General features: G+C 45.1%; 1 protein-coding gene across 7 annotated transcripts in view; it reads right to left on the minus strand.

Moving 5' to 3' along the window:
• The window catches only part of Stard13 (StAR related lipid transfer domain containing 13), a 394637-nt gene that overhangs the window by 47542 nt on the left and 321343 nt on the right, over positions 1-25752 (minus strand). For 6 of the 7 annotated variants that reach the window (XM_052754625.1, XM_052754624.1, XM_052754620.1 and 3 more), the window contains 2 exons: positions 12254-12325; positions 8351-8432 (listed from right to left, as the gene is read on the minus strand). In XM_052754625.1, the coding sequence (XP_052610585.1) occupies positions 8351-8432; positions 12254-12325 (154 nt within the window). Of the gene's footprint in view, positions 1-8341; positions 8433-12253; positions 12326-25752 lie in introns of those variants that run through there. The other variant, XM_052754626.1, reaches the window with a different exon arrangement.

A 25752-nucleotide genomic window follows, 5' to 3' on the forward strand; every position in this document is an offset into this window, starting at 1 on the left:
TCCAAAAAGCCAGTTCATAAGTCCTGGTCCCATTGCCGGGGACCCACAAACACATCAATATGTGTTTCTTGTGCTTTTTCTTTGTCTCTTTTTCTTCTGTTTGTCCTGTTCTAGTTTGGTTTTATTCTATTCTATTCTTATTATTATTATTACTATTATTATTATTATTATTATTATTATTATTATTATTATTATGATTATTTTCTAGGTGCCTGTTTGCATTCTACTGAAAGAAAGGGTGTGGATTTGGGTGGGTGGGGAGTTGGGGACAATCTGGGAGGAGTCAGGGGAGGGGAAACAGTAATCAGAATAGATTGTATGAATAAAACAATTTTCAATTAAGAGAAATTAAGAGAAGAGAAATCTGAATGAGAGACGGCGGAGTGGTAAAGAGAGAGCATCAGGGGGTGTCTATGTGAGGGCAGGATGTGACGATCGGCTCATATGGAAGACAGGAAGGCAGAGAGAGGCCAAGTCTCAGGTTTCAGGTTTTTGTGAATGGACTGTCAAGTGTAGACAGCAGTAAAATACGGAAGACGGTGGGGAGAGGGATATGAGGAAGATGATGAGCTCCGGTCTGTCTATGTTAAAATTTAGGGCCTTTGTGACATCCAGACCCACCTGAGAGTGAGCAGAGTACGTGTGAAGCTTACGGAATGGAGTAGACCCTCTATATCTTTGGGAGATTGGTTCCAGGAGTTCTCAGCAGACACCAAAGTCCTCTGATGTTCAAGTCCCTCATGGAACATGGCACAGCGTTGGTATATAATCTCTTATATCCTCTCCTATAATTAAAATCACTCCTGTATTATTTACAGTACTTAACACAATGTAAACATCATGTAAGTGGTTGTTTTAGGTTTAATATGAGGTTGGTTGAATACAGAGATGATGACCCCATGGATATCAAGGGCTGACTATAACTAAAAGCAAGCAAGCCAGGGAAAGGAATTCAGAACCCTCGCAAAGCCCAGCGGTTAGGACTTGGGGCCAAGGAAGGAAGCCAGCCTCAGGAAGGTGAAAGTCAGTGTAGATCAGCGGGAACCAGCCAAAGGTGGCGCCTTAGAATCCAAAGAACCTGTACTCAGGAAAGGAGGAAGCAGTTGGTTAACCGCGTCAAGCATGTAAGAAAGAACCAATGGTATGAAAGCGTCACATTCCTTTGGTAAAATTAGTGGTTGGAGAGGGCGGTGTAGGGTAGGCAGGAGGAGAGCTGAGAGTGTGGATCCTGAGAGCTGGAGGCTAGCGCGCACTAAATGTTCTCTTAGTAAAGTCTGCGAAGGTTGGGTGTGGGGATGCTCGCCTTTAGCCCTAGGCAGAGGCAGGCAGATCTCTGTGAGTTTGAAGCTAGCCTGGTCTACATAGCAGGTTCCAGGCCAGCCAGGATTGCATAGTAAGATCCTACCTGAAGAAAAAGAAGGAGGAGGAGGAAGAAGAGGAGAGGGAGGGGGAAGCCGTCAGCAAAGGACAGCATTTTAAGCTATTCTAGGGGAGAAAAGAGGGTTTATCATCATAATATTTTCTAACCAATGAAACAATATAGTAATTCGTGGCTGAAAGGTTATTTCTGCCAAGCCCTGGTTCAACTTAACAAATATTTATTGAAGTCTCATTTGCGACAAGGCCCTGTATCCATGACGTGCAATTGAGTAAGATGAAGTCCACGACATGGAGCTAGAAAGTCCCTCAGAGCTCTGAGGACTGTGGCAGGGGCCAGGCAGTGGTCAGGAGGGGAAGCAGAGTGAGAAGATTCTGGGGGAGGGATGACGGGCAGACCGAGGCGGTGCCTCGGTGGCAGGAGGAAGGCCGTGGTGGAGGCAGAGCAGCAGGGTCAGTGTGAGGGGCCAGAAGCAGGTCGTCAGGTCCTGACTCATGCTGTGCAGAAGCCTGGGGACACTCACAGGCAGTCTGTTCCTCCCTTAGCGACCGTAGGAAAACAGTAGGTCCCTTCCTTCCTCATAGTTGAGGCTCATGTTTGACATTTCCACGGCCAGACCTCAGATGGGTCACGGGGTCTCCTACAGTGATTTAACGGCTGGTTTCCTGTGATATTTTTTATTTTCCTGCCAAAGGCATGGGAGGAATTGCAAGCAGAGATGGGCGGTCATCTGTTCCAGACCATTCTGGTTTCATTCCAACGGCGTGACCTTCTTACCCTTGGCTCCTGTCAGGGCGGTGGATGGAACCTTGTCAGCCAAGGAGCGTCCTAGGTGGGAACTTCAAAGACATCCAGGGACCAAAGCCAGTGAAGATGTGCTCCTGACCCAGGGTCGTGGGGGCTCCTCCATGTGCTGGGGCCCCAGGGCGTGGGAAAGGACTTGGTGCTGAGAGTCTGGCAAACACAGATTTCGGGGAGTGGAGTGGACGCTCCACGCCAAATACACAACTCTGCTACGTAATTCCCAAGACTCGAGGGCGTTCAAAAGTCACAGGCCATGCTTAGAAGGCTTTATGGTGTCTGGGGTGTCATGGGGTGTGATAAGGGCATTAGAGATATAGTCTGAAGTAAGCAATGACTGTCACCATGCCACCATGGAGCCAGACCAGGAAGGCCGTGCCTCCCTCTGCTTTCCCTTTTGGCTGTTCCACCAAGTGCTTGGAGCAGGAGAAATCACCCCTGTGCTAGTGCTTAAATCCAGGAACTGTCTCTGGACATTGGCTGAGGTGTGGGAGGAAAGCAGGGTCAAAGGTCACCTATGCAAAAAAAAAGTACAGGCTGTGTTGTACGAAAGTGATGTGTGTGTGTGTGTGTGTGTGTGTGTGTGTGTGTGTGTGTGTGTGTGACATAATCAGCTTGCACAAAGGCAGTTATTATCATCATTTTATTTTATGTGTATGGGTGTTTTACATGTATGTCTGTACCACCTGTGTGTGTCTGGCACCTAGGGAGGCCAGAAGAGGGTGTTGAATCCCTTGGTACTGGACTAACAGTTGGGAGCCACCATGTAGGTGCCTCAGTCCTCTAAAGCGTAGGAAGCACTCTTAACCAGTGAGCCATCTCTCTAGTACCCTCTATGATAGGTATTATTATTATTATTATTATTATTATTATCATTGGTTTTTCAAGACAGGGTTTCTCTGTGTAGCTTTGGTGCATGTCCTGGATCTTGCTCTGTAGACCAGGCTGGCCTGGAACTCACAGAGATCCACCTGGCTCTGCCTCCCGAGTGCTGGGATTAAAGGCCTGCGCCACTACCACCTGGCGATAGGTATTTTTAAAGGGAGAAGATTTACATTATTTTCACAAGACTGTCATTGTTTAATATTAGCAATGTTAACACACTCAAATCAAACAGGGGTGTATGCAGCAGTGCACTGTAACACCCTTCTCCCTGCATCTTCCCATCGCCGTTCCTTGCTTCTGGAGACTCCTCATCACTTCTCATCCTTTTGTTTTTTGTTTTTTTTTTTTTTTTGGTTTTTTGAGACAGGGTTTCTCTGTGTAGCTTTGTGCCTTTCCTGGAACTCACTTGGTAGCCCAGGCTGGCCTCGAACTCACAGAGATCCGCCTGGCTCTGCCTCCCGAGTGCTGGGATTAAAGGCGTGCGCCACCACCGCCCGGCTCACTTCTCATCCTTTTAAACACACAGGGGAAGCGGCACTGGGTAGTCATAACCAGTTCTGTCACCAAACGACAGTGAACACAGCTCGTGCCCTCATTTGTCACAGACTGTAATTAATTAACATCAATTAACAATACACATTATGCAAAGGAGTCACTACCTTCACATTAGGAACTCAAAGGTCATGTTTGAGCATCCGGGCCTGTGTCCGTACCCAGCATAGTGGAATCCTTCAGCCCAGCAGCGAGGATGGAGCGTCTCACCTCCCCAGAGCTGTGATTTGCCTCAAAGGACAAACTTGGCAAGCTGTTTTGACACCTTTTGTGTCCTCAAGGTGTCCCATAGAGTTGAGTTCCAACCAGCTCACTTAGACAACTGGATTTGCAATGAGCTTTTCATGACACGTGGGGAAAAGACTGTTCAGTCAAGGTTCAGTCACGAGCAGAAAAACGGAACTGACTGTAACTGGGACTGCTGTGTGCTGGAAACGGAGCTCTTCCAGCCGGCAGCAGGCAGCAACCATCCTCGTGGAGCCTGCTGGACGCAGCCCTCTCTGCCAGCATTCCTGCAGCCACACAGAAAGAACTCAGCTGCCATCTGGGGAGCTCCCGTCTTCAGCAGAGGCAGCAAATCTGCCTGGTTTCTGGGGACTAAACCCGAGAACTACAAAACAGCAAGAGGTAGACAGCTGCGCATCCACCCTGCTTCCTCTGCGAAGACTCATCCTCAGCAGGATCTGTTTTTACGCTTCCCTGTTCAACAGGCCTCCAGTAAACTGGGATCTGAGACATGCACTGCTTGTCTACACAGGCGAGTAACACCCCTGTGGTGAATACCCTTTAACACCCCTGTGGTGAATACCCTTTTGCAGGCGACTCTAGCTCTCCTGCCTGCCTCTGTCTCCCTGGAAGGAGCTCCCTTCCGCTGATTCCCTTCACCATTCTGCAGGGCCTCAGTGTTTCGAGCAAGCATGAGAACCGTACAGCTCAAAAAGGTTGAAAAATAAAGCAGAGGGGTAGGCAAGACGGTGCCTACCAGGTACAGGTGCCTGCAGCCAAGCCCGAGGGCCCAAGTTCAATTCTCAAGACCCATGTAGTGGGAGGAGAGAAGCAACTCCTGAAATATGTCCTCTGGTTCTACATGCACACTGTGGTGCCCCTGTCACACAACAAGCAAATAAACAAATAAATAAACAGGCAATTTCAAAAACCAAAAAAGAGTAGAAAATCCACTATCTCTGTGAATACAGTGCACAAAGTGGGCGTGGGGGGAGAATTTCACCTCTTACTGTTCACTCGGCATTAATCAAGACTCGTCCTCTGAGTAGGCAAGTTTCTAATTAACTGCTCATTAATCTCCAAGTTTTAGGAGCCCCGCCATTCTTCTCTGGTGGGAGACCTGCTGCTTTCCGCTGCTTGCAAGGCAGGGAACCTGGACTGTGTGGAACTCACAGTGAAGAAAAGCCATCCCCTGCCCTTGTTGCTTTTCAGCCAGCCACCTCTGGCTGTCAACCTACTCCTCGCTTCCTTTGATCCACCCAGGGTGTGTGACTCTTCCTCTGGCCTCCATTCTACCCTGAGAGCCGAGGTTCATATCCCTCCAGCCAAATGCTTTCTCATGAGAATGAATACAATGGCTCAGAAAGATTTTACAGGATGTAAAAAAAGTATAAAAACGGCATTCTAGTGATAAAAAAACTGGATATAAAAATAATAGCACGGACAGAAGGATGTACTCTTAGGTATCATCAAGACCCTTTCCTGGGCTGTGAACTACAGTTTGCTGTTGTAAACATCAGTAGACCTAACCATGGACTGACTACAATCCACACATATGTTTAGGGCCAGCGAGATGGCTCAGGGGGCAAAGGCTTGCCACCGAGGGCGACAGCCTGAATCAACCCCCAGTCCCAGGAGGTGGGGGAAAGAACCGACGCCTGCAAGTTGTCCTCTGACCTCCGCACACGCGCTGAGGCACACGTGCCACAGACACACACCTCACACACGAAAGTGCACAGGCACGTGTCAAAGTGACGTGAGGGAGGTGGCAGTCCAGGCCTTTCAACAGGTAGTTGAAACAATTAGATGCTGAAATGCAATGAATGCATCCTGACCCAGGCCTCGTACTTACTAAGATAAACTCAGATTCAAACAGCACAGGCTAACGTCCTTGTGACCTTATTTAAGCAAAGACATTTTTAGATACACTCTTAAAATGTGGACAAAATAAATTTGGCTAGGAAAAAAAAAAAAAAAACAACCCTCATTCTGTGACATTGCAAAGAGATCTCCAGGCTGGCAGGAAACATTGACAAAATGCATTGTCTGAGGAAAGAGGTATTTATAACAACAGCAACAACATCCCCCAAGCTCAACAATAAACATCATTCAGTTAGAAATGAGAAAAAGATTGAATAGATATTTTGCAGGAAAAGATAGGTTGGTAAGACATGGAAAGATGTGTAGTTTTACTGGTCACATTAAAAGTCACAATGCAATAATAGACAGACAACTGTTAAAATGTCCATGAGCAAAACAAAAACATACTAACAAAGGACCACGTAACTGGATCCCTCATATGTTATTGGAAATACAAAATAACAGGGTTACTTGAAGTAGTTACTGCCTCTTTATAAAGTTAAAACAGATTTGTCATGAGCCCCACAGCCTCATTCTTAAGATTTTAGTGAAAAGGAATATACATTTATGCTCAAATGAAACCACACATACCAATGTTCAAATGTCACACTGGGTACCCTGAAGTCTGTTCGTACAATGGAAAGGGATATATTTTTGAAACGGAAAGTAACATGAATTAATCTTAAGAACATTGCACCAAGGAAAGGAGCCAGGCAAAACAGCCGTATACTGTCCCGTGCCGTATCTGTGATGCCCTGACGGAGACAAAACTGCAGACATAGAAAACACATCTGTAGCTGCCAGGGTTTGGGGTGGACATGAAGGACGCAGAGGAAGTGGGGCCTTCAGGGGCAGCGGATGGAGCTTTTCCAAACCTTGATTGCAAACTAGTACCAGTCCATTTTGGATATATACATATGTGTGTATATACATGTATAAACATAATGCTACAAGTCATTTTACAGAAAACAAAATTTAGAAGACTTAATGGAAAAAGATAGTACAATATATTTTTAAAAATAGGAATTTTTTTTTTAAATGTCAGCCAACAGGAATGTATGTACTCTACACCGAAAGGAAAAACAGCCTGAGGTACTAATTGGATTGTACTGTGTGGAATGAGTGTTTGTCAGAAGGTCTGTTCCTGCTGCAGGTGTGCCTTCTGGAAGGAGAAGAGGAAATGTTGCTCTTTCAAGTCAAAGCTTTGGAAGGATCCCAAGGAAATCATCCACTCACCTCACGGGCTCTCACAGAGGTAGGGCATCGTGTGCTTATTTGTTTTCTAGCCTAAATGGCCCTCATCCATTCAGATCTACGACTTGACTGTGAGTGTGTGTGTGTGTGTGTGTGTGTGTGTGTGTGTGTGTGTGTGTGTCCATGCCACAGCACATGCATGGACGTCAGAGGACAACTTTTGGGAGTTGGTTCTCTCCTCCCACCATGTGGGTCCCAGGAATCGAACTCAGGGAGTTATGCTTGGCAGCAAGGGCATTCAACCTGTTGAGCCAGCCAGTTCCCATGTTTATGATTCAGAGACTTCTTTTCTCTTTTAACTGACAGGATTGATGCATCAAACTTAAGCAGTATTGTCTTTGTGAATAGCAGAGACTATTAACACAAAGCTACTTATTTCATTATACAGGAAACGGAGTGAGCAGCTCTCAACACAAAAACAGATATCGGGGATCTGACAAGCCTAAGATTATTTTCGCTATGCTCATCATTAACTTCCTCTTAAATACTCATATTTATCAAATGCCGGAATGCAAGAAAGAGCAGTGGACTGAGGGTCACCAGTACGGGATCTCCAAGTCCTCTCTATGTTTTCTGAAGAGTGATAGTGAACCACAGCTGACACCTACCCCAGCTCTGATCTCTTTCCAGAGTGTTAGCCAGGAAACTGCAACGTTCTAAAGACTCGGTCAACTTTCCATGTCAGAATTTGCCTAAGAATATAGATTCCACTGGCTTTTCAAAATCATTGACCAAAGTTCAATGGTTACTTATTTATTCTTTTGCTCAGACCTCATCTCTTCACCTGGGCTTCTCCCACTACTCTGGGGGGTGTGTAGGGGAGGGGAACCTTCACACAGACATCTTTGCCTCTTTAGAGGATTCATCACATAATAAAGGTCGAAATATGTCAATCTGCCACTGGGTTTACCTGTTCCAGTTCGAAGATATATCCACTTGACTTTAGATACGCAAAACAAGCTTAGGTCAAGTTGAACATATGCAAAGGATGTCTCAGACATCGCTTGTGATGGCTGCCCACCCTGACTCCTTCCCTACCTCATCTGTGCTGTCCAGTCACTGCTCTGATCCTCAGTTTACCTTTTTGAAACGGCATTTAACATACCCTGAAACACCTAGGCCCTTTCTCTTCTTTCCTCTTCTGTCTTCTCCTCGCTCCTCCCTTTCCTCCCTCTTTTTCCTAATCTAATGTCTAAAGCCCCCTCTTCGGGATTTAAACTCTACAGAAACAGGAACTGCGCATGCTCAGGTTACCAGGACCTACGTCTGGGGACAGTGGCCACACAGTGAATGTTTCCTCAGTCGCTAAACTCAACCTTCAGCTTCGTGCTACCCAAATGGAGACAGACCAAGGCAAGCAACAAAGGTCGAAGGCACTTCACTCACCCGACTTACCTGCAAAGAGGCTCTACAAGGTCCCTTTCAAGAAAATCATGGTCTTTTTTGACAGCCACGATGTTGATGGGAAACTGTGAATCTAGGAGGGAAAGGGGAGGCAGAGCTTAATGCCCTTTGCTGTATGTGAACGCAGGCCAATGCACTCAGGCCACACGTTCTGCCCAGATCCCCCATCTTAACCACAGCTACGGCCTATTACGATTGCTGATGGCATTTAAAAATAGCACACAATTTTATTTTTATCACAGAAAATGCTTTTGAGAGCACAGTGTAAGTACAAAATATGAAAACAAGTGCCCGACCTTGGACAAGATTAAATGCTAAGTGCCCTTAGTGTCCATCCTTATCAGACACCCTCAGGTGGAGGTGGGGAAGAACATCGACATTATTCCCACTCACCTAGCACAGGCTACAAACTGATGATTTCATAGAATTCTCAGTTTGGAAGATTTTTTTTTCCCCTTCACAAAGGACATTTCCAAAAGTACTCCAAGTTCAATGGTCTCAGATTTTCTTTTCCTTCCTTCCCGCCTCCCTTCCCCCTCCTTCCCTTCCCCCCTTCTCTCATCCTTCCTTCCTCTCTTTTTTGGTAGCAAAGTCTGCAGTCATCTTGAAGTTCCCTACTGATGCTCCAAGAGAAGAGATCCCAGCCCCATGACTATTCCTCAAAATAGGACTCATACCAACTGGGTGGTTACTGTCAATATCCAGAACATGGCTTTAATTTTAGGTGCCTCTATTACATAGGAAAACCTCTGGGTAATACTTGGCATAACAGCCAAGGTCACATTTAAGGGTCAGTTCACTGTGACTGCCACGCCTTCCTATTTTTCACTTCTCCTACCTTCTGAGTTATAATAAAGCTAATGTTTCTAAACCTTCCTCTGAATTGGAAGCAGACGCTACCCCACGCCCCCATTCTGGGGAAACATCTTTGCCTCTTTAGAGCATGCGCCGCCACACAGTAAAAAATTAGACATGATCAGTTTGCTGACGTATTTACTTGGCCTGACAAGTTCCAATTTGAAGACATAACCACTTGGTTTAAAAAAAAATCCAGTCAAGTCAGATGAAAAAGTATTTCACAGTGACTGAATCCTTCCTGGTCCCCACATGAACACCCCCTCACTCTCCTGGCAAGTGAGTGTCCGTCACAGTGAGAAGCACAGACAAGAGAGCCCAGAGACACCAGTTTTAAGTCCTCACTGCTTCCTTGCTGTGTTGCTCTGGGCAAAACCCTGTTCCTCAACTGTACAATATCACAGTCATGATGGCCACTCTATGGTGGAAGTGTGGATACTGGTTTTTGAATAATAGGTGGCACAGAGGAAGCTCTGTTCCCATTATGTTTATGCAACGTTTATGGATTAGACACAGTCTGGCTGGCGCGCGCATGTTTCTGAGCTAATAGCGCACCTGAGGTAATTATGGACTGCTCACATTTAAATCTCATAGTAGCTGTGGCATGTACATTATAGTGTATATATTTATATGTAATACTCATCAAGAATTAAAAGGCTGGCATTTCACTTAAGGAGAGTGAGCTGCTTCCTCATTGCTGTTTTTCTTTGGACACAAATCTCGACATGTTTGGGAAGAGAGAATCTTAATTGAGAAAATTCCTCCACTGTATTGGCCTGCAGGCAAATCTGTGGGGTATTATCTTGACTAGTGATTGATGGAGGAGGGCCTCACTCGCTGTGGATGGTGCCATCCCTGGGCTGGTGGTCCCGGGTTCTATAAGAAGGTGAATTGAGCAAGCCATGAGGAGCAAACCAGTAAGCAGCACCCCTGCATGGGCTCTGCATCAGCTCCTGTCTCCAGGTTCCTGCCTCGAGTTCCTGCCCTGACTTCCCTCAGTGATGGAGTGTGACCTGAGAGTTGTAATGTGAAATAAACCCTCTTCTCCTTACTTTGGTCAATGGTGTTTGTCACAACAGAAGCTCTAACTAGGACAGAGAGTCATTCAACATTCTGGGCTTCGCCTTCCTAGTTAGTAAATTGCTGGGAGAGAGTAGGAGGTGGGAATAGCTTACACTTAAACTATAGGAACTATAGGAGTCCATCCCTTCCTTCCTTCCTTCCTTCCTTCCTTCCTTCCTTCCTTCCTTCCTTCCTCCCTCCCTTTCTCTCTCTCTCTCTCTCTCTCTCTCTCTCTCTCTCTCTCTCTCTCTCTCTCCTCTAAAAGGCTCTGTAGGACCCCGTGGAAACTTTTTTTTATCAGAGATTCTAATCTTCAAACTACATTCCAACGTTAACTCTCCTTTGTCCTCACAGAATTTAAATGAACAAATTAAAAAAAAAAAAACCTTTTGGTTTTTAATATGAAATTGAGATTTTGGATGAAAGGACAGGAGTCATCTATAAGTAAAGATAAATTCTGTTGGCTCTTTCCAGCCTCCACAACACTGGTGCCGCCAGGAAGGGAAGCTGCCTTTGCTCGTGTGCTGGGTGCCGTCAGGAAGGGAAGCTGCCTTTGCTCGTGTGCTGGGTGCCCTCTCTTGAGCTCTCAGACATGCTCTGCTGCCTCCTACTTTGCTGTATGCTTTGAGACCCACTCAGAGAGTGGACAGTATCCAAGGAGGCTCACGCTATCTGCCTTCCTTTGCGCTGGGTCAATGGGAAGCCATGGTTGAAATGCAAGGAGGGAACCACTGACTCTGTCCATGGCCAACTGTGTGCTCCCTCCAGGGATATGTGTGAGGTTCTTCTTCTCTGGGCTCTGGCATCATCCCCCTGCGGTAGTGACAGCTCCAATAACTATAAGCCCTTGGCTCCTTCTTTGTGTATATCTTATCGACAATTTTGTAATAAATACCAATAGCTCTAATTTTCCACAGACAGTCTTGTGTGCCACCTGCTCACTACTGGACTTGACTACTTCATGATGTATCTGTAAGGATGATCTACAAAACACTGAAGATTTGATGATGATCTTAGAAATCAGTAAGACACGGATAAATGAAAACGGTGGGGAATGAGAATGGCCCCTAGGCTCATCGTGTTAGATCACTTGATCCCTAGTCGGTGGCCCCTAGGCTCATTGTGTTTGATCCCTAGTTGGTAGAACAGCTTGGAGAAGGATTAGGGGGTATGGCTTTGTTGGAGGAGGGGTGTCCCTAGGGGTGGACTTTGTGATTTCAGAAGCCCATGTCATTCCCAGCATTTACCCTTTCTGCCTCCTGCTTGTGGATCAGATGTGAGTCTCAGCTACTGCTCCAGCACTGTGTCTGCCTGCTGCTGTGCTCCCCATCATGGTGGTCATGGACTCTGACCCTCTGAAACTGTAAGCCCCAAATAAACCTTTTTCTTCTATAAGTTGCCTTGGTCATGGTGTTTTATCACAGAAATAGAAAAGTAACTAAGACAATAAGTTTATTAACTATTAATTAAAGAATCAAGAACCAGAAGTATAATGCTGGCAAGAAAAGCCACTTACCCAAAAACTCAGAAGACTGACATCTGGTCCATAACATTTTTTTTTTTAAATGTAAAATAAGCATAAAGAAGGGCTATCCCCAAACAACTAGTTTAGAGACGTCTTGGAAGCTTACTAACGACAAGTTCATTGCGATCTCAAAACAACTGAACACAATGAAGATAAAACAAGGAAGAACATGCTAATCGGCAAAGCGCGTTGTGGCAGACACTGGAAAGAGGTTGAAGAGCTGGGTGGGCATCTGCAGGGGGGAGAAGAGAGCAGAGTGCGAATGGGGGTGGGTTGGGCGGCCTCTTATTTCCAGATGTGTCAGAACGAGCTTAGGATTGCCAAGGCTGAGGGAGGAAGGAAGCAAAGCCACCATGCCTCAGAGCAACGACCCAGAAAGCACCAGGCGGGGTCCACATGGTTCGTCCTGAGTTTCCTCTCTTCCTGAAGAAGGAAGGGGCAGGTTCACATACCTTCATACAGCTGAGCGTACTGCGGGAACCCGGCCGCTCGCAGCCAGTCACATGCTTCCTTTGCCTCGATTTCTGAAAAATACAAGAAAAAGAACACTGTGAGTCGCACAGCCACACCCCGGTTCTGCTGGTGTGCGCTTGAGAGTCATTTCGAGGCAAAGCTTCTCCTGGGTTGTCTCGTGTCAGTTAGCCTACCCAGAAGGGAGGATGTACAGAATGTCCAGGCCACTGGAGGCACTTGCTGTGTCTGCTCAGATTATCTCTGTAGGGCCACAGTTCACGGAATGACAACCAACCACAGAGGGCAGAGCACAAAGGCTGAATGTCCTCCAGGGAAAAACACTGTATTTAAGCACCAAGGAACTAGGTGATGAGGGAGGAGAAGAAAGACTTATTATAATAATCATAATCCTCTTTTTAATGGACCTTTTAAACCTTCCAAGATAAGCCCGAGATTATTTATTCAACCTTGCTTTACTCTTTCACTCAAGATAAAAAAAACACAAGCGGCAGTCCATTTTCTCACGAACGAAGGCATTACAAAAATCCAGTTTCACCGATGGTTTTAATTCCCAATACAGTGCGTGAAGATGTTCATTGGTCAAGCCTATTGGAATGACTTCAAACTCAGAGTGCAGAGGGGAAAAGGATGCTGAGACCCAAGTCTCACGGAGCAGCCAGAACCGAGAAGGCCACACCCCGGAGGCCGGCTGGTCCTTCGGGTGACCGTTGGTGGGGTGGATATACCAGCTGCCCATGCAAACAACCTCCCTGAGGGAGTCTGTGGAGTGAGATGGGAGGAGCGACAGCGTGTAAACCAGGTCGTTCTCTGACCTCGTGAATTGTGGATGATTTCACAACCACCATGCTGTTAGATAAACATCAGGCCAGGGAAAAGAAGTTCATCTGGCAGGAGTTCAGTTTCTCCAAATAGAAGTAAAGAGCCCAGGGAAAGGTCCCCGCCAAAGATCTCCTCAGCCGCTGGGACGCTCAGTCGGTGTGTTTCCATTTCCCCGGTGCTTGTTTCCTCTGTAGTCAAAACTGCCAGTAAAGGCCCTCCTTGAATCCTTTACACACACACACACACACACACACACACACACACACACACACACACACACACACACACGATCTACACGAGCATGGGCCGCAGGCCTGAGACTGTGCGCCCTTTCTAATAAAATCTCAGCAGCTGTCCAGCATGTTTGATGTGACATAGCCATTTCATGTGTATTAAAACAAAGGTCAGATCTCAGCTCCCAAAGACACACAAAAGCAAAACCTTCAGGGAGGCAGAGCTTTGCTTAGCATCCCCAATCTGCTGCCACCCCAGGAATAGAGAACTTCCAAGTTCTGGTCTTTGTAGCATTGAGGGGTTTCTGCTAATTCTGACCAGCATGGATTTCATATTCACGTCAAGTTTCAGGCTGCGTATCTATCGCCTGCTTCACTATGACACTGAGTGTTGAAACGAGAAAATAGCTGATTTCCGGACAGGCTTTAAGTTCAGTTAGGAGTTGGTAAGGAATCAAAGAACTCTGTATTTTCTAGTGAATCACACCAACTATGCATTTTGCTGTTTTATTTTTGTTTGTACTATGATCAAAACGTAGTTTTTTTTTTAGCAAAAAAGTCCCAGAGAGCCAGGAAATGATGACATGGAGAGACCTAGAAGCCAGGAGCTCTACAGCGTAAGGAAACTTAGAGGGAAATGGGAATTCAGGGAAACAAAGGATGGTAAACCCCTGGGACAGAAATGATGACAAGACGTGGGGACCTAGAGAGCTGCAGCTCTGTCTAGAAAACCTGCTGGAACTGAGAACTCTGGTCAGGCAGTGGGATGGGATAGAAGCTAGGCAGAACGGTTTTACAGAAGTTCTCTCCAGACTATTTCACTTCCTTTCAAAAATCATTGTTTTAAAACGCTTGTGCCAAGTTTTTACGTTTCAGACTCAAATCCAAATTGTGAGGAGTAAATAATAGTAAATTAGAAAATGCCACTCACCAGGCTACGGCGAGCAGCTCTTTAGAGCATACTCAATTGCCTTTATTTGCCTAAATGCCCCTCAAGCGCATACCCTCCTTTTGCATTCTACAGTAAGATTCAGTAATACGTTCTCCTGCTGGGGGACTCGTTCAGCTTCCAGGACACGTAGAGCTGAAAATGAAGGATGGGAAGGGATGCTGTGTCTTGGGTGGATGGGAAGGGATGCTGTGCCTTGGGGTGGATGGGAAGGGATGTGTTTGAACACTTGGTCCCCACGTGGTGGTGGTGTTTTAGAAGGTTGTAGAATCTTAGAAGGGACATAGCTACAGGGGATGGGTCACTGAGGGGGTGGGGGTGGGCACTGAGGGTTATAGGTCAGCCTCCTTTCTAATGAGCTCTGTGCTCCTCAGCCTGTCCAGATTTGAGCAAGTCCTTCCTACCATGCCGACCTGTATCCCCTCAAACTGTGACACAAAGCAAATCCTCCCTTAAAATCCCTTCTCTCGGGCATTTTGTCACCAACATGAGAGAGGTAACCAGTGTCACAAGTGGGACCCACAAGAGAACAGGGAGAGTTAGTCTACCAAGAGAGAGGTCAGTACGTAGTGATAAAGGAATCAGTCCATCCAGAGGACACAACAGCTCTCTATACACACCCAGTTTCGGGGCACCTTAACCGGCACAGTGAATATTAAGATAACGGAAGGGAATAATGGCAGCTGGCCTAGTGTCCTGCCATCGCAATTGAAGAGCAAAGGAAACTTACCAACCAGCAACAAAACGATCCTGTATAATCGCCACCATCAAATTTCACTTTGACTGTTCAGCTGAGTTGGAAAGGGCCCTTACAGTGTCTCTGGCTCACCCGCAGTCCCTTCAAACCCCTACCAGACAAATGCTGTTTTCCCCAGGGCCTTCGCAGTGGCCAAAACGCAGGACAATTAGAAGGGAGTCATATTGCCAGTGTCATTTCACAAAGATCTATCTAATGAGATTTAAATGACACTTGATGAGGAAAGCATGGACATTTATTTTTTAATGCGCTCCCCGTAACCATCACCGTATTCCACAGAAGCATTAAGAGCCATTAAAATCACATTCTGACTATTCTGTTTGTTCCCCATTCGCAACCCTCACCTGCTCTTGTAGCAGCTGCAGCAACACATCAATTTACTGCAGCCTTCCTCTGAAAACACAGGCTGTGCTTTCAGGAATGCCACGGGGCGCAAGGGCCTACAGGTCTCTCCTAGGTTATTGTCCTAGAGACGTCTCCTTTCACCTGCAGAGATGTGACCCAAGATTCCCGAGGTGAAACCCTGTTTGTGGCCTAAGCCCATCATACGCCGTGACTTTTGATTTGATAGCCGAGATGGCTTCCAAATGGCTGTCAGGCAGGTGACACACACAGTGTGCACATTTGAGACAAAAGGACGACTCTCATCCCCAGTGTGATACAGTGGGACCCTGTGGGACTGTGTGAGATTTCATCATGCTCCCAAAATTCATGAGTTGTTTCTTTTATCTATCTATGTATCTATGTATGTATCTATGTGTGATTCTATGTATGTATGTATCTATGTATCTATGTATTTATGTATGTATCTATCTATCTATCTTATATATCTATGCATCTATGTATGTATGTATCTTTCTATCTACCTGCCATCCATCAGTCTATCTATCTGTCTGTCTGTCTATCTATCTATGTTCAGTGTTTTCTGAGGTAGACTTCAAGTACCTGAAGTTGTGGAAAGGGGAACTGAAGAAAAGGTTTATTGTACTTCACTGCGGAGAATGTAATCCATTTGGCTGGGTACCATGACAGGACTTCTCCAGAACTAAGGATGAAATTTGTGTATGTGTCTGTGTGTGTGTGTGTGTGTGTGTAGATGACCATGCACAAGTGTGAGAATGTGGAGGCCTAAAGCTGACCTTCCTTTATTGTTGTCCTGCTTGTTGTTTGAGACAATGTCTGTCTCTCTCTTAATCGAGAGCTGAACATTCAGTCAGACCACCTGGCCACCTGGCCAGCCAGCCAGCCCTGTGGAACCTTCTGCCTCCACTGTTTCAGTGTTGGGATTACAGGCATGCACCACCGAGACTGTATGTCCTGGGAATCAAACTCAGCTCAGCATCTTGCCTGGCCAGTGCTTGACCAATGGAGCCCTCTCCCCAACCCCTCCAATATCAGTTTCGTAACAAGACCACATAATAACCAATAATCATAATAATCAAGTCACTTGGCTCATTTTGCCCAAGATTTCTTTGTTGAGTGTCCTAAACTCTATGTATACTCTGAATCCAATACACACCAAGCTTCTCCATCAGATAACGGAGATGGTTGCTAAGTGAATAAAAAACAGAACATACATGGCCTGGGTACAAGGGACAGAAGGATGACTCAGCATCGTCCAGTTATAACAGCGGGACCTCTCTATGTGAGGGACCCCTTCTGACTGGTTTGAGGCTGACCATCCCGATCCCCAACTACACACCATCCATGTGTTCCTGAGAAGTCTCCCTCTCCCACAGTGTGGCCTGAGGACCCTAGGGTGTCCCGTCAATGGCTTTCGGGGGCTCAAAACAACTTGCGTTTCAGTGGCTTATGTGACAAGTTCAGCAGGCGTCTGGTTGGGGTTGGGCACACATCTCTTTCTTGTTGCTGTTTGTTTTTAATTAATTAATTATATTTTATGTGCATTGGTGTTTTGCCTGTGTGTATATGAGGGTGTCAGATCTCCTGGAACTGGAGTCACAGACATTTGTGAGCTGCCATGTGGGTGCTGGCAATTGAATCCGGGTCCTCTGGAAGAGCAGCCGGTGCTCCTAACCACTGAGCCATCTCTCCAGTCTTGGGAACTCTCTCTCGAGACCTGTCTGTGATTCCGATTTGACAGGAAGTCACAGGCTTCCCCTCAGCTGCCTTAGCTTCACCTCCTCACCTGACCTACAGCCAGTTGCTTAGAGCTGGCTGGGGTGGGGGTGGGGACCTGTGGGAAAGGGGGACTGTCTCAGTGGTGCCGGAGGGCTGTATGTTCCTATGGGTATGGGAATAAAGGCGCTGTAGAAACAAACCCTGGCTAGTGATATGTTATTACAAAATTGTACCATGTTTCTTAATAATTGTACACGTTCAGTTTTAAAACACTATTGAAGAAAACCTGAAAGGCACAATCAAAGTAAACCCTTGTCTCATTACCAACACATACTTTAATGTATGTTATCTGCCTGAGTGGCAACATAATAATATCTTAGCTCGACTGCTGTTCACAAACATAATTATACACCATGAGTATGTTCCCATATAATGATATTATTTATAAAAAACATGAAACTTATTTTGTTTGGGGAATGACTTCTTAAATATGTTGATATCTGAATACTACCAAGTTGTATTTTGCTGGGGGGTGATAACAATGAACGTAGACAAAATAAAATACTTCAGTAAGTCCTGCCCAGTGCAGACTGAAGGTAGGAGAAGGCTGGAGATCCACAGAGGTAGAGACGTAAACCGTTTTCCTTAAAGGGGATGTGACTTAGCGACTTGGGTGCTAACAGTGACTGTTCCAGACTCAGGACGGCCATGGTCAAGGCAAGAGCTTTGCTGAGCTTTGAAGGATCTGCTTCGCAACTTTGCAGCGCTCCTCCCAAGTTACAGCCTTACTGTATTTTTAAACTGGTGCACTCATCAAAAGAGCAATGCCTAGCTAAGCGCGTTAAGTACATTTGGGTTCACATTGTGCCCCGTACAGCATAGGCTTCCACAGCTAACCCAAAGGTACTAAGTAGTCTTCCTAAATGGCCGAAGATTCAAACCAGGGCTACGCTAGGATGAAGGATCAGAAATCTGACTGGCTGGAAGGAACCAGGGCTCCTCTACTGTGAGTTTTGTTACTGGGATAGGCACGACCACTGTCCTTACAAAACTCCTGCAGACTTCACAGACAAGACTGGCTCCAGTGTGAAGCAGCTACTTCCTACGTGTTCATGAAAACACTCAACAGGAGTGAGTCCGGAAAGGGGGCTTGGGGAGCCCTGGCTTTCCCCCTCCACTGAACTGGAGAGCATATTGTGCGTCTTGTTCCCAAAGAAGGTCTTACTAGCAGCGAGGGATGACTCAGCCACCACAAGATGTCTCCTTGGAGGCAATTAACCAGCATTACAGTATCTGGAAGGGGTTAGGATTTCAACAGGCTCTTGGTTATAGGTTTAGGATAATTCATACTGATGAGTTAGTTTCATGATTAATGTACTACTTAAGGCAAATGACGCCTTTGCCTTCAGAGAGAACTTCTCAAGTGAAGGCCCTGCTTATTAAATGTGTATTTCTTTGGTCAGATACGAGGTGGATTCTGTTCAAATTAATGCCAGGCTAACCATTTCATCTCTATATGGCCATGAATAACATGCTCATTAAGACTGCACAGAGCACATACTTCCCTGGATCCTTCTCCCAGGAGGGCATTAGAACCTAAATTATAGGTGTAGGCCAGCACATTATGGTCTTCTCTGCCTTCGATTTAGAGTCTATGGCCTGATGTCAGGATCCATCATTTTTTCCTGCATTTTATGAATCTGTATTAAGTTTGTTTTGGTATTTTCAATACCTGAATAATTCATATATATATATATATATATATATATATATATATATATATATATATATATGCTAAGGGTGCTTTTTTTGTATAACATTTTCCTTTATATGATATTCTAAGCGAGGACAGGGAGCTAAAATACAGGTTATTTAGGGCAAATTTAAGATTACCAAGCATTACATTTTGAAAACATCAAGTCAATATATAACCACCTGTTTTATCTCACCATGGTTTCAAGCAACCCTTTTCTAGACACACAACAAAACATACTGCTGTAAGGAAAAAGGAAGGGAAAACCTGGGAGTTCATAGAGGCATACAATGCTGTAGCATCTAAATCCACTCCACTAGAGCAGAATTGCTTGGCTCTGAGCATGTGCATTTCTTTCTCCAAAGCCAGAGTCATGTAATGACATAATGTTCATTCCATCATCAATTCTTAGAAAAAAAAATTTTTTTTAAATTATGTGTATGTGTGTGTCTGTGTGTATGTGTATGTTCTCATGGATGTAGTTTTCACAGAGGCCAGAAGGGGGCTTTGGATCTCCTGGAACAGGAGTTACAGGCAGTTGTGAGGCACCATGTGGGTGCTGGGAACTGAACCCAGGTCCTCTTGGTAAGAGCAGCCAGTGCTCTTAACTGCTGAGTTGTCTCTCCAGTCCTTCATCTTAATCTTAGCCTTATTTCCTAGTTTTGAAATATCAACTGCAAACTGGATTAGTAAGAAATCTCATCACTAAAGTAATTTCTATTACAGTAAAAGGGGGGTAAGCATATTTTAAGAAATAGGTTTATTACTAGTCACCGAAGAGCTGTTTTAAATTCTTTTTCAGCCAAGTTGGGAAAATCATGTGTATGTGTGTGTATGACACACATCATATAGCACATGGTATTTATAATATGCATAAATATGCAAACTAAGTACTTTTAATAAATAATCAAATATATAATTAGTTAGCTTGGCCATATGATCCACTTCACCCAATGAGAGGTAGCAGAAGGAATATATGCTAATTAAAAAAACCCAAACACGTAGGGGCTGTCACCCGCCAGTTTTCCCTTCTTGTCCCTGTGTCACGAGGCTGCATGTCCTCGGTAGGGGTGGCACTCAGCCTGGGTCTCAGAATGATGACACAGGGACCAGAGCCACAGCAAATCAGCATGAACCAGGAGCAAGGGGTAAGATTTCTGTCGTTTTATCGCATTACGGTTTCAGAGATTTGCTGAAGCAGCGCAGTCTCCTGCGAGCTAATTTAAGCTGCTGCTGTCCCCATGCGAGGCGTACGGAAAACACTATGAACCTTTATTTCTACTGGAAACTGGAGTTGAGTGTCTGCTGCTGTGGTTCTGGAATGAAGGCAGTTGGAATCACTTCTTCCCCCAAACTTGCATCCTTGCTGACTGCAGCCGGCTTGTGTGGACTCAGAGAACGTAAAAGGTCTCATTTGTACCACAGAACAGCCAGAGTCCAGGTGCAGCAGAATAAGAAAGCTTTAGGGGTATAAACACCATTCTCCGGGCCCATAATTCCTAGTAGTATTTAATGAGATAAAAATGTACAGTCTCCCCACTCCAATCAGTACCAAAGAGAGAGCAGAGAGGATATACTTGTCCAGCCAAACAATTTCTGACCAGACTGTGTTGACTCAAGTTTTCCATTAGACAACAGAGAGCATTTGTCTCCTTTTTCATTTGGGACAGACTGTTCCCATCAGGCACTTGTGATATTTCCCAGGAAGGCTGCATGCGTCTACAAGCGTGTGAGCATCCTCAGCCTTTTGAAGTCGAGGACACACTGCTTACCACTAGTTCTCAAGAGAGTCTTCAAGATGAAGTCAGTTAAGCAAATGAAATCAAAGTAGGGAGACAAGAGTTGATTCATTAGAAAGACCACGATTTACAGGTGTGGGCTGAAGTGCCTTGAATATTGACCCACCATGACAACAGGTTCTAGTAACCCTTTTAGGAGCAAGTACATGAGCTTAGAGGCTCCCCCCCTCTCCCTCCCTCCTTCTCTCCCTCCCTCCTTCTCTCCCTTCCTCCTTCTCTCTCTCTCTCTCTCTCTCTCTCTCTCTCTCTCTCTCTCTCTCTCTCTCTCTCCCTCCCTAGTCTTGTCTATCTTCTTCTAGCAAGGTAAAGGGTGCACAGGAGTTGTCCTGGTGTTGACTCCCCAGCAGGACGTCTAAACTCTGCATTGGAGGGACTTTGACCTCCCCAGTTGGAAGCTGCCAGGCTGTTGGTTTCTTGCTTTCCAAGAGGCACTCTTCCATCCTATATGGCTCTAAAAAGCATTTTTTTTTAATGTGTGGCGTGTGTGTGTGTGTGTGTGTGTGTGTGTGTGTGTGTGTGTGTGTGTGTGCATTTGCTTACAGGTGTCTCAAGAGGTCAGAAGAGGGCATCAGATCCCCTGGAACTATAAATACAGACAGCTGTGAGCCACCATGTGGGTGCTGGGAAGCGAATCTTGTCCTCTGTGAGCTCAGCAAGTGCTTAACTGCTGAGGCATCTCTCCAGCCCTTCAAACTTACTTTTAAATATTAAAAAGTATGCATGTTCTTAGGGACTCAAACTCCTCTTGTAACTGTTTTCCGGATATGTCTGAATGTCTGTACTCGGAAGAGGTTAGGCACTCTCTGATCAGTTTAGCTCAACTCTTCCACAGCTCCAGTGACACCAGAAACTTTCATGATATTGATGAAAGGCTTGATATTTTTTAGGATAAAGCAACGCCACCCACCCTCCGTGCTTTTTGTATGCTTCCGCTCCTCATAGGACTGGCGTGGCAAAACGGAACTCAGCCAGAACCCCCAGCACCTTTCTGAGACTTGTGATGAACTTCTCTCCAACTGCAATGCCTGGATCAAATAAAAACAATTTTTGTTTAATTTAGAAATGTTTGTACAACTCAGGAGTAATTTTATTACCTGGCTATACATAAAAACTTGATGTTGTGTATGTGTGTTCACTTTCATTCTTTGGCATAGGTTTAGACTGTAAATAACATATTTACTGAAGGCCTTTCAGTGTGCCTTTGGTAGCTTTGGGGAAGGCTTTCTTTCCGGATGTTGAATTCGGATGGCATTGGCTCGGCAGATGATTTTCTAAATGCACAACATTTATCCTAAGAGGATAAGAAGAAGAGGACTCAAGAAATTAAGTTGTCATTGGTTTTTAGCCACTGATTTCATTTATCAGTGTTCTTCAAGGCAAAGAAGACTAGCAAGTGAAGAATTGAAGTACTGGGGTTTTTATTTGATTGTTCCTTAATTCTTTGCGGAAGGGATTTATGAATGAGTTCAGGTAGTTGAAATAGCTTTACCTGATTTGGGGTGGAGGAATCCGAGGTTTCATTGATGAGATCAATGCAACCTGTGGTGATGTGAATAAGAACAGCTCCCACATGCCCACGTGTTTGAATGCTTAGTCACCAGGGGGCGGAACTGTTTGAAAGGATTGCAAGGATCATGAGGTGTGGCCTTGGTGGAGGAAGTGTGTCACTGGTGTTGGGGGGGTGCGCTCTGAGGTTTCAAAAGCCTATACCAGGCCCAGTCTCTCTCTCACCCTCTGCCTGCGGATCAGGATGTAACTCTTAGCTACTGCTTGGGGGCCATGTGTGCCACCATGCTCCTGCCATGACAGTAACAGACTAACCCATGAACCTGCAAGCAAGCCCCCAATTAAATGTTTTCTTTTCTAAGAGTTGACTTGGTCATGGCGTCTCTTCACAGCGATAGAACAGTGACCGAGTCTCAACCCTTTTCTCCATCAGACATACGGACACAGTGCTGACTCCTGTCAGTCTACAGTCTAAGTCACACCGATAGTGAAGTCAGTTGGAAATATTGCATTTCTCTCATAGGAGAGTTGTAGATTTAAATAAAGAAATGTATGTATGAGAACATGTATGGCATTTAAGCAGGAGACCATTTGTGAGGAAGAAGGGGACCGACAGAGAGAAAAGTAGTCAAGGGATGACTTTGAACCAAACACAATGATGGATAAGTAGGAAAATGTCATCACAGAACACTATTTCATGTAGTAATTGAAGTTACCAAGAAGTAAAAGACAACTGAGACACCCCACGAATGTGTGATAAACATCTTAGGTAATAATTAAATAAAATATAAGTGTGCTTTTAAGCCTCTTAAATCTTACATAGTTCACTTTGCACAGCAGGCAACTCAGAATTGTAGAAGATTCATGTGGCTTTTGTCGTTTGTCCCAAAGCCTTAGGAACAATATAGGGAACACAGACACATGAATCCTGTAAGCACAGAACTGCTCCTAAACAGAGATGCATCCACATACACGCCTCACATGATGTGAATGTAATTAGTGCCAGACCTAGCTTCCGAGGACATACCCTTGATCCATGTAGTCAGTATGACAGGAGTCGTTTAACATGCTTGTTCAAATACTGACCACATTCAAGTCCACAAGGATAGTTTTGCAGGGCTGGATAGATGGCTCAGCAGTTAAGAGCACTGGCTGCTCTTGCAGAAGAATGGGGTTTGGATCACAGTACCCACATGGTGGCTCACAACTACCTGTAACTATAGTTCCAGGGGATCCTACACCCCTTTTTTGGCCTCTTTGGGCACTGCACACACACATACACACACACACACACACACACACACACACACACACACACACACACACACACACAAACACACAAAGGCAAATATTCATACACCTGAAACAAAAATAAAATCTTAAGAAGATAATGTTCACAAGAACAGACTTGAGGTAGTGAACTGACTTTGTAGTCCTCCTTAAATGGAATCTGAGAGAAGGATAGCATATTTGAGCTATAAATTTAAACACTCACCCATGGACACTCCAATTAAAGTGTACCAAACCAACAGTTCAAAGAGCTACCAACGCTCTGTTCATCACAGCAGCACCAGCCAACAAGGGAAGGGGCCCAGTGACAAGACCTGGGAGATGCTGATTTCAGGATGGCACTAAAGCCTGGCCAAGGCACAAGCTGGCAGAGCTGTTAGGGCACCCAGTAGGGCTACCAAGCAGGGGACCAAACTGGCTGTCAGCTGTGCTTAGGCAGATAATAAACTAATAAGGCCTTATAGGGGGCCAGAGCATTTTGAGTAAAGATACAATGTTTACTTTCAAATGTCAAAGTAAAATACAACTGGGTCTCCATATTCTCTGGATTCTGTCTGAATGGACTCAATCAACCTCAGGTTAAAGACACGGAGGGAAAATAGGCCCGACCTGAACAGGCGCAGACACTTTCCCTTGTCCTTGTCCCATGGGTCAATGCCGTGAGATAACTAGTTCCTCAGCATTTCTGTCATTTGAAGTATCTGATGCAAGTCATCTGCAGACTAGAGAACAGTCAGGAAGCTGTTCCTAGGTTGCATGTAGCTACGCCATTGTCAGCAAGTGAGAGACTCTTATGGATCTTGGTATCTGAAGGAGTGGGCGGAGGCGGTGGAGCAAAGCCAGGAAGACACCAAGGGGTGGGGTAATGTCCATTTTCTCTTTTTGAGTAAGAAGATGAACAAAAGGTGGAAAAATGAAAAGAATGAAATTGAAAATCCCCTTAGAGATGAACACGTCCAGTTAGCATGCAGCTACTTGTTACTTATTATGAAAATGTGTAAATATATCTGTGCTAAGGACATTATGTATTATTTTTAAAGATTTATTTAATTTTACTGTGTGTGTGTGTGTGTGTGTATGTGTATGTGTGTGTGTGTGAATATGCACATGAGTGCACGTGTCTGTGGAGGCCAGAAGAGGGCGCCAGATCCCCGGGAATTCAGGCTGCGTCGCTTTAGTGCAAGCACTTTTACCAGCTGAGCCATCTTGTCAGTCCTTATATAATCTCCTAAAAATCCGCATTTTCAGTTGACAATGCCACTAGATAGCCTTTCAAACACTCTAGGTAGCTAAATAACATTCCAGCTGCCATTAGTTTAAGACCTTCTTTTCTTATCAACCAAGGCTTCCACACTCCTGAGTTTAAAATAAATTCATAAATTCATGTCTCCAGAGGCTTTCAATCTAAGTAAAAAAAAAAAAAAAATTACCAGCATGCACGTCCTAATGAATGTATTTCAGAGGCGCTTTCTGGGTTGACATTTCCCATGTTATTTTACATTCTGGATTAAGACACAGCTCATATGGTTCTGATTTATGTTCTCAGCAGACTTCACAAAGGAAATTCCAAGTGGAAGTCTATTCCTGCAGCAGAGCTCGGCTTCAATGATGCCACAGGGACGCCTTAAACTAACAGGAGTCAGGAAGTGCAAGGTCAAGCGTGGACCGTGTTCCCATCTCTTTCTTCTCGGAAGTCTTAGGTATGCAGACAGCAGATATCTCTGTAACAGCTGCTCCCTTATCCTTGACCTGCTCTACGTGAATTTACACTGTTTCGAGGATGCATTTCACTCTAGGTATGAAACTGATATTTCTTGAATGCTAAAGTTTCAGAGTTTGCTTAAAAAAAAAAAAAAGACGACAAACAAGGCCAAATAAAGGCAAATCTTCCATCTTTTGAAAATGACCATGTGAACTCTGGTAGATTACAGACTCCACAAGTCGTACACATATTCACACACACAGTGTGACCCTTTTTCATGAAACTAGCAAAGTCGTTCAAAGTGAACGTCAGGAAGATCTGAAAAGACAAGATGATTTCACTTTTACGCACAGCTTTCCAGGGAAGTCAAGACAAACAACAACACCCAAGAGGATGTATTCTAGCTTCTTCTTGCTCAATTTTTTTTTTCTCGCCGAATACTACACTTTCCTCTCTAAAGAGAGTCTGTCAGTTTATCTAGGAAGCAGTCCTAGGACACAGGCAGACTAAGAGGATGCTGGCAGAGAACAAAGCTGAGCATGGCTGAAAGGGAAGGCTGAGGTTAAATTCTAGCCCCATGTTTCATG

Source organism: Peromyscus californicus, unplaced genomic scaffold (assembly GCF_007827085.1).
Source record: "Peromyscus californicus insignis strain IS unplaced genomic scaffold, ASM782708v3 Scaffold_2__1_contigs__length_46816999, whole genome shotgun sequence".
NCBI lineage: Eukaryota > Metazoa > Chordata > Mammalia > Rodentia > Cricetidae > Peromyscus > Peromyscus californicus.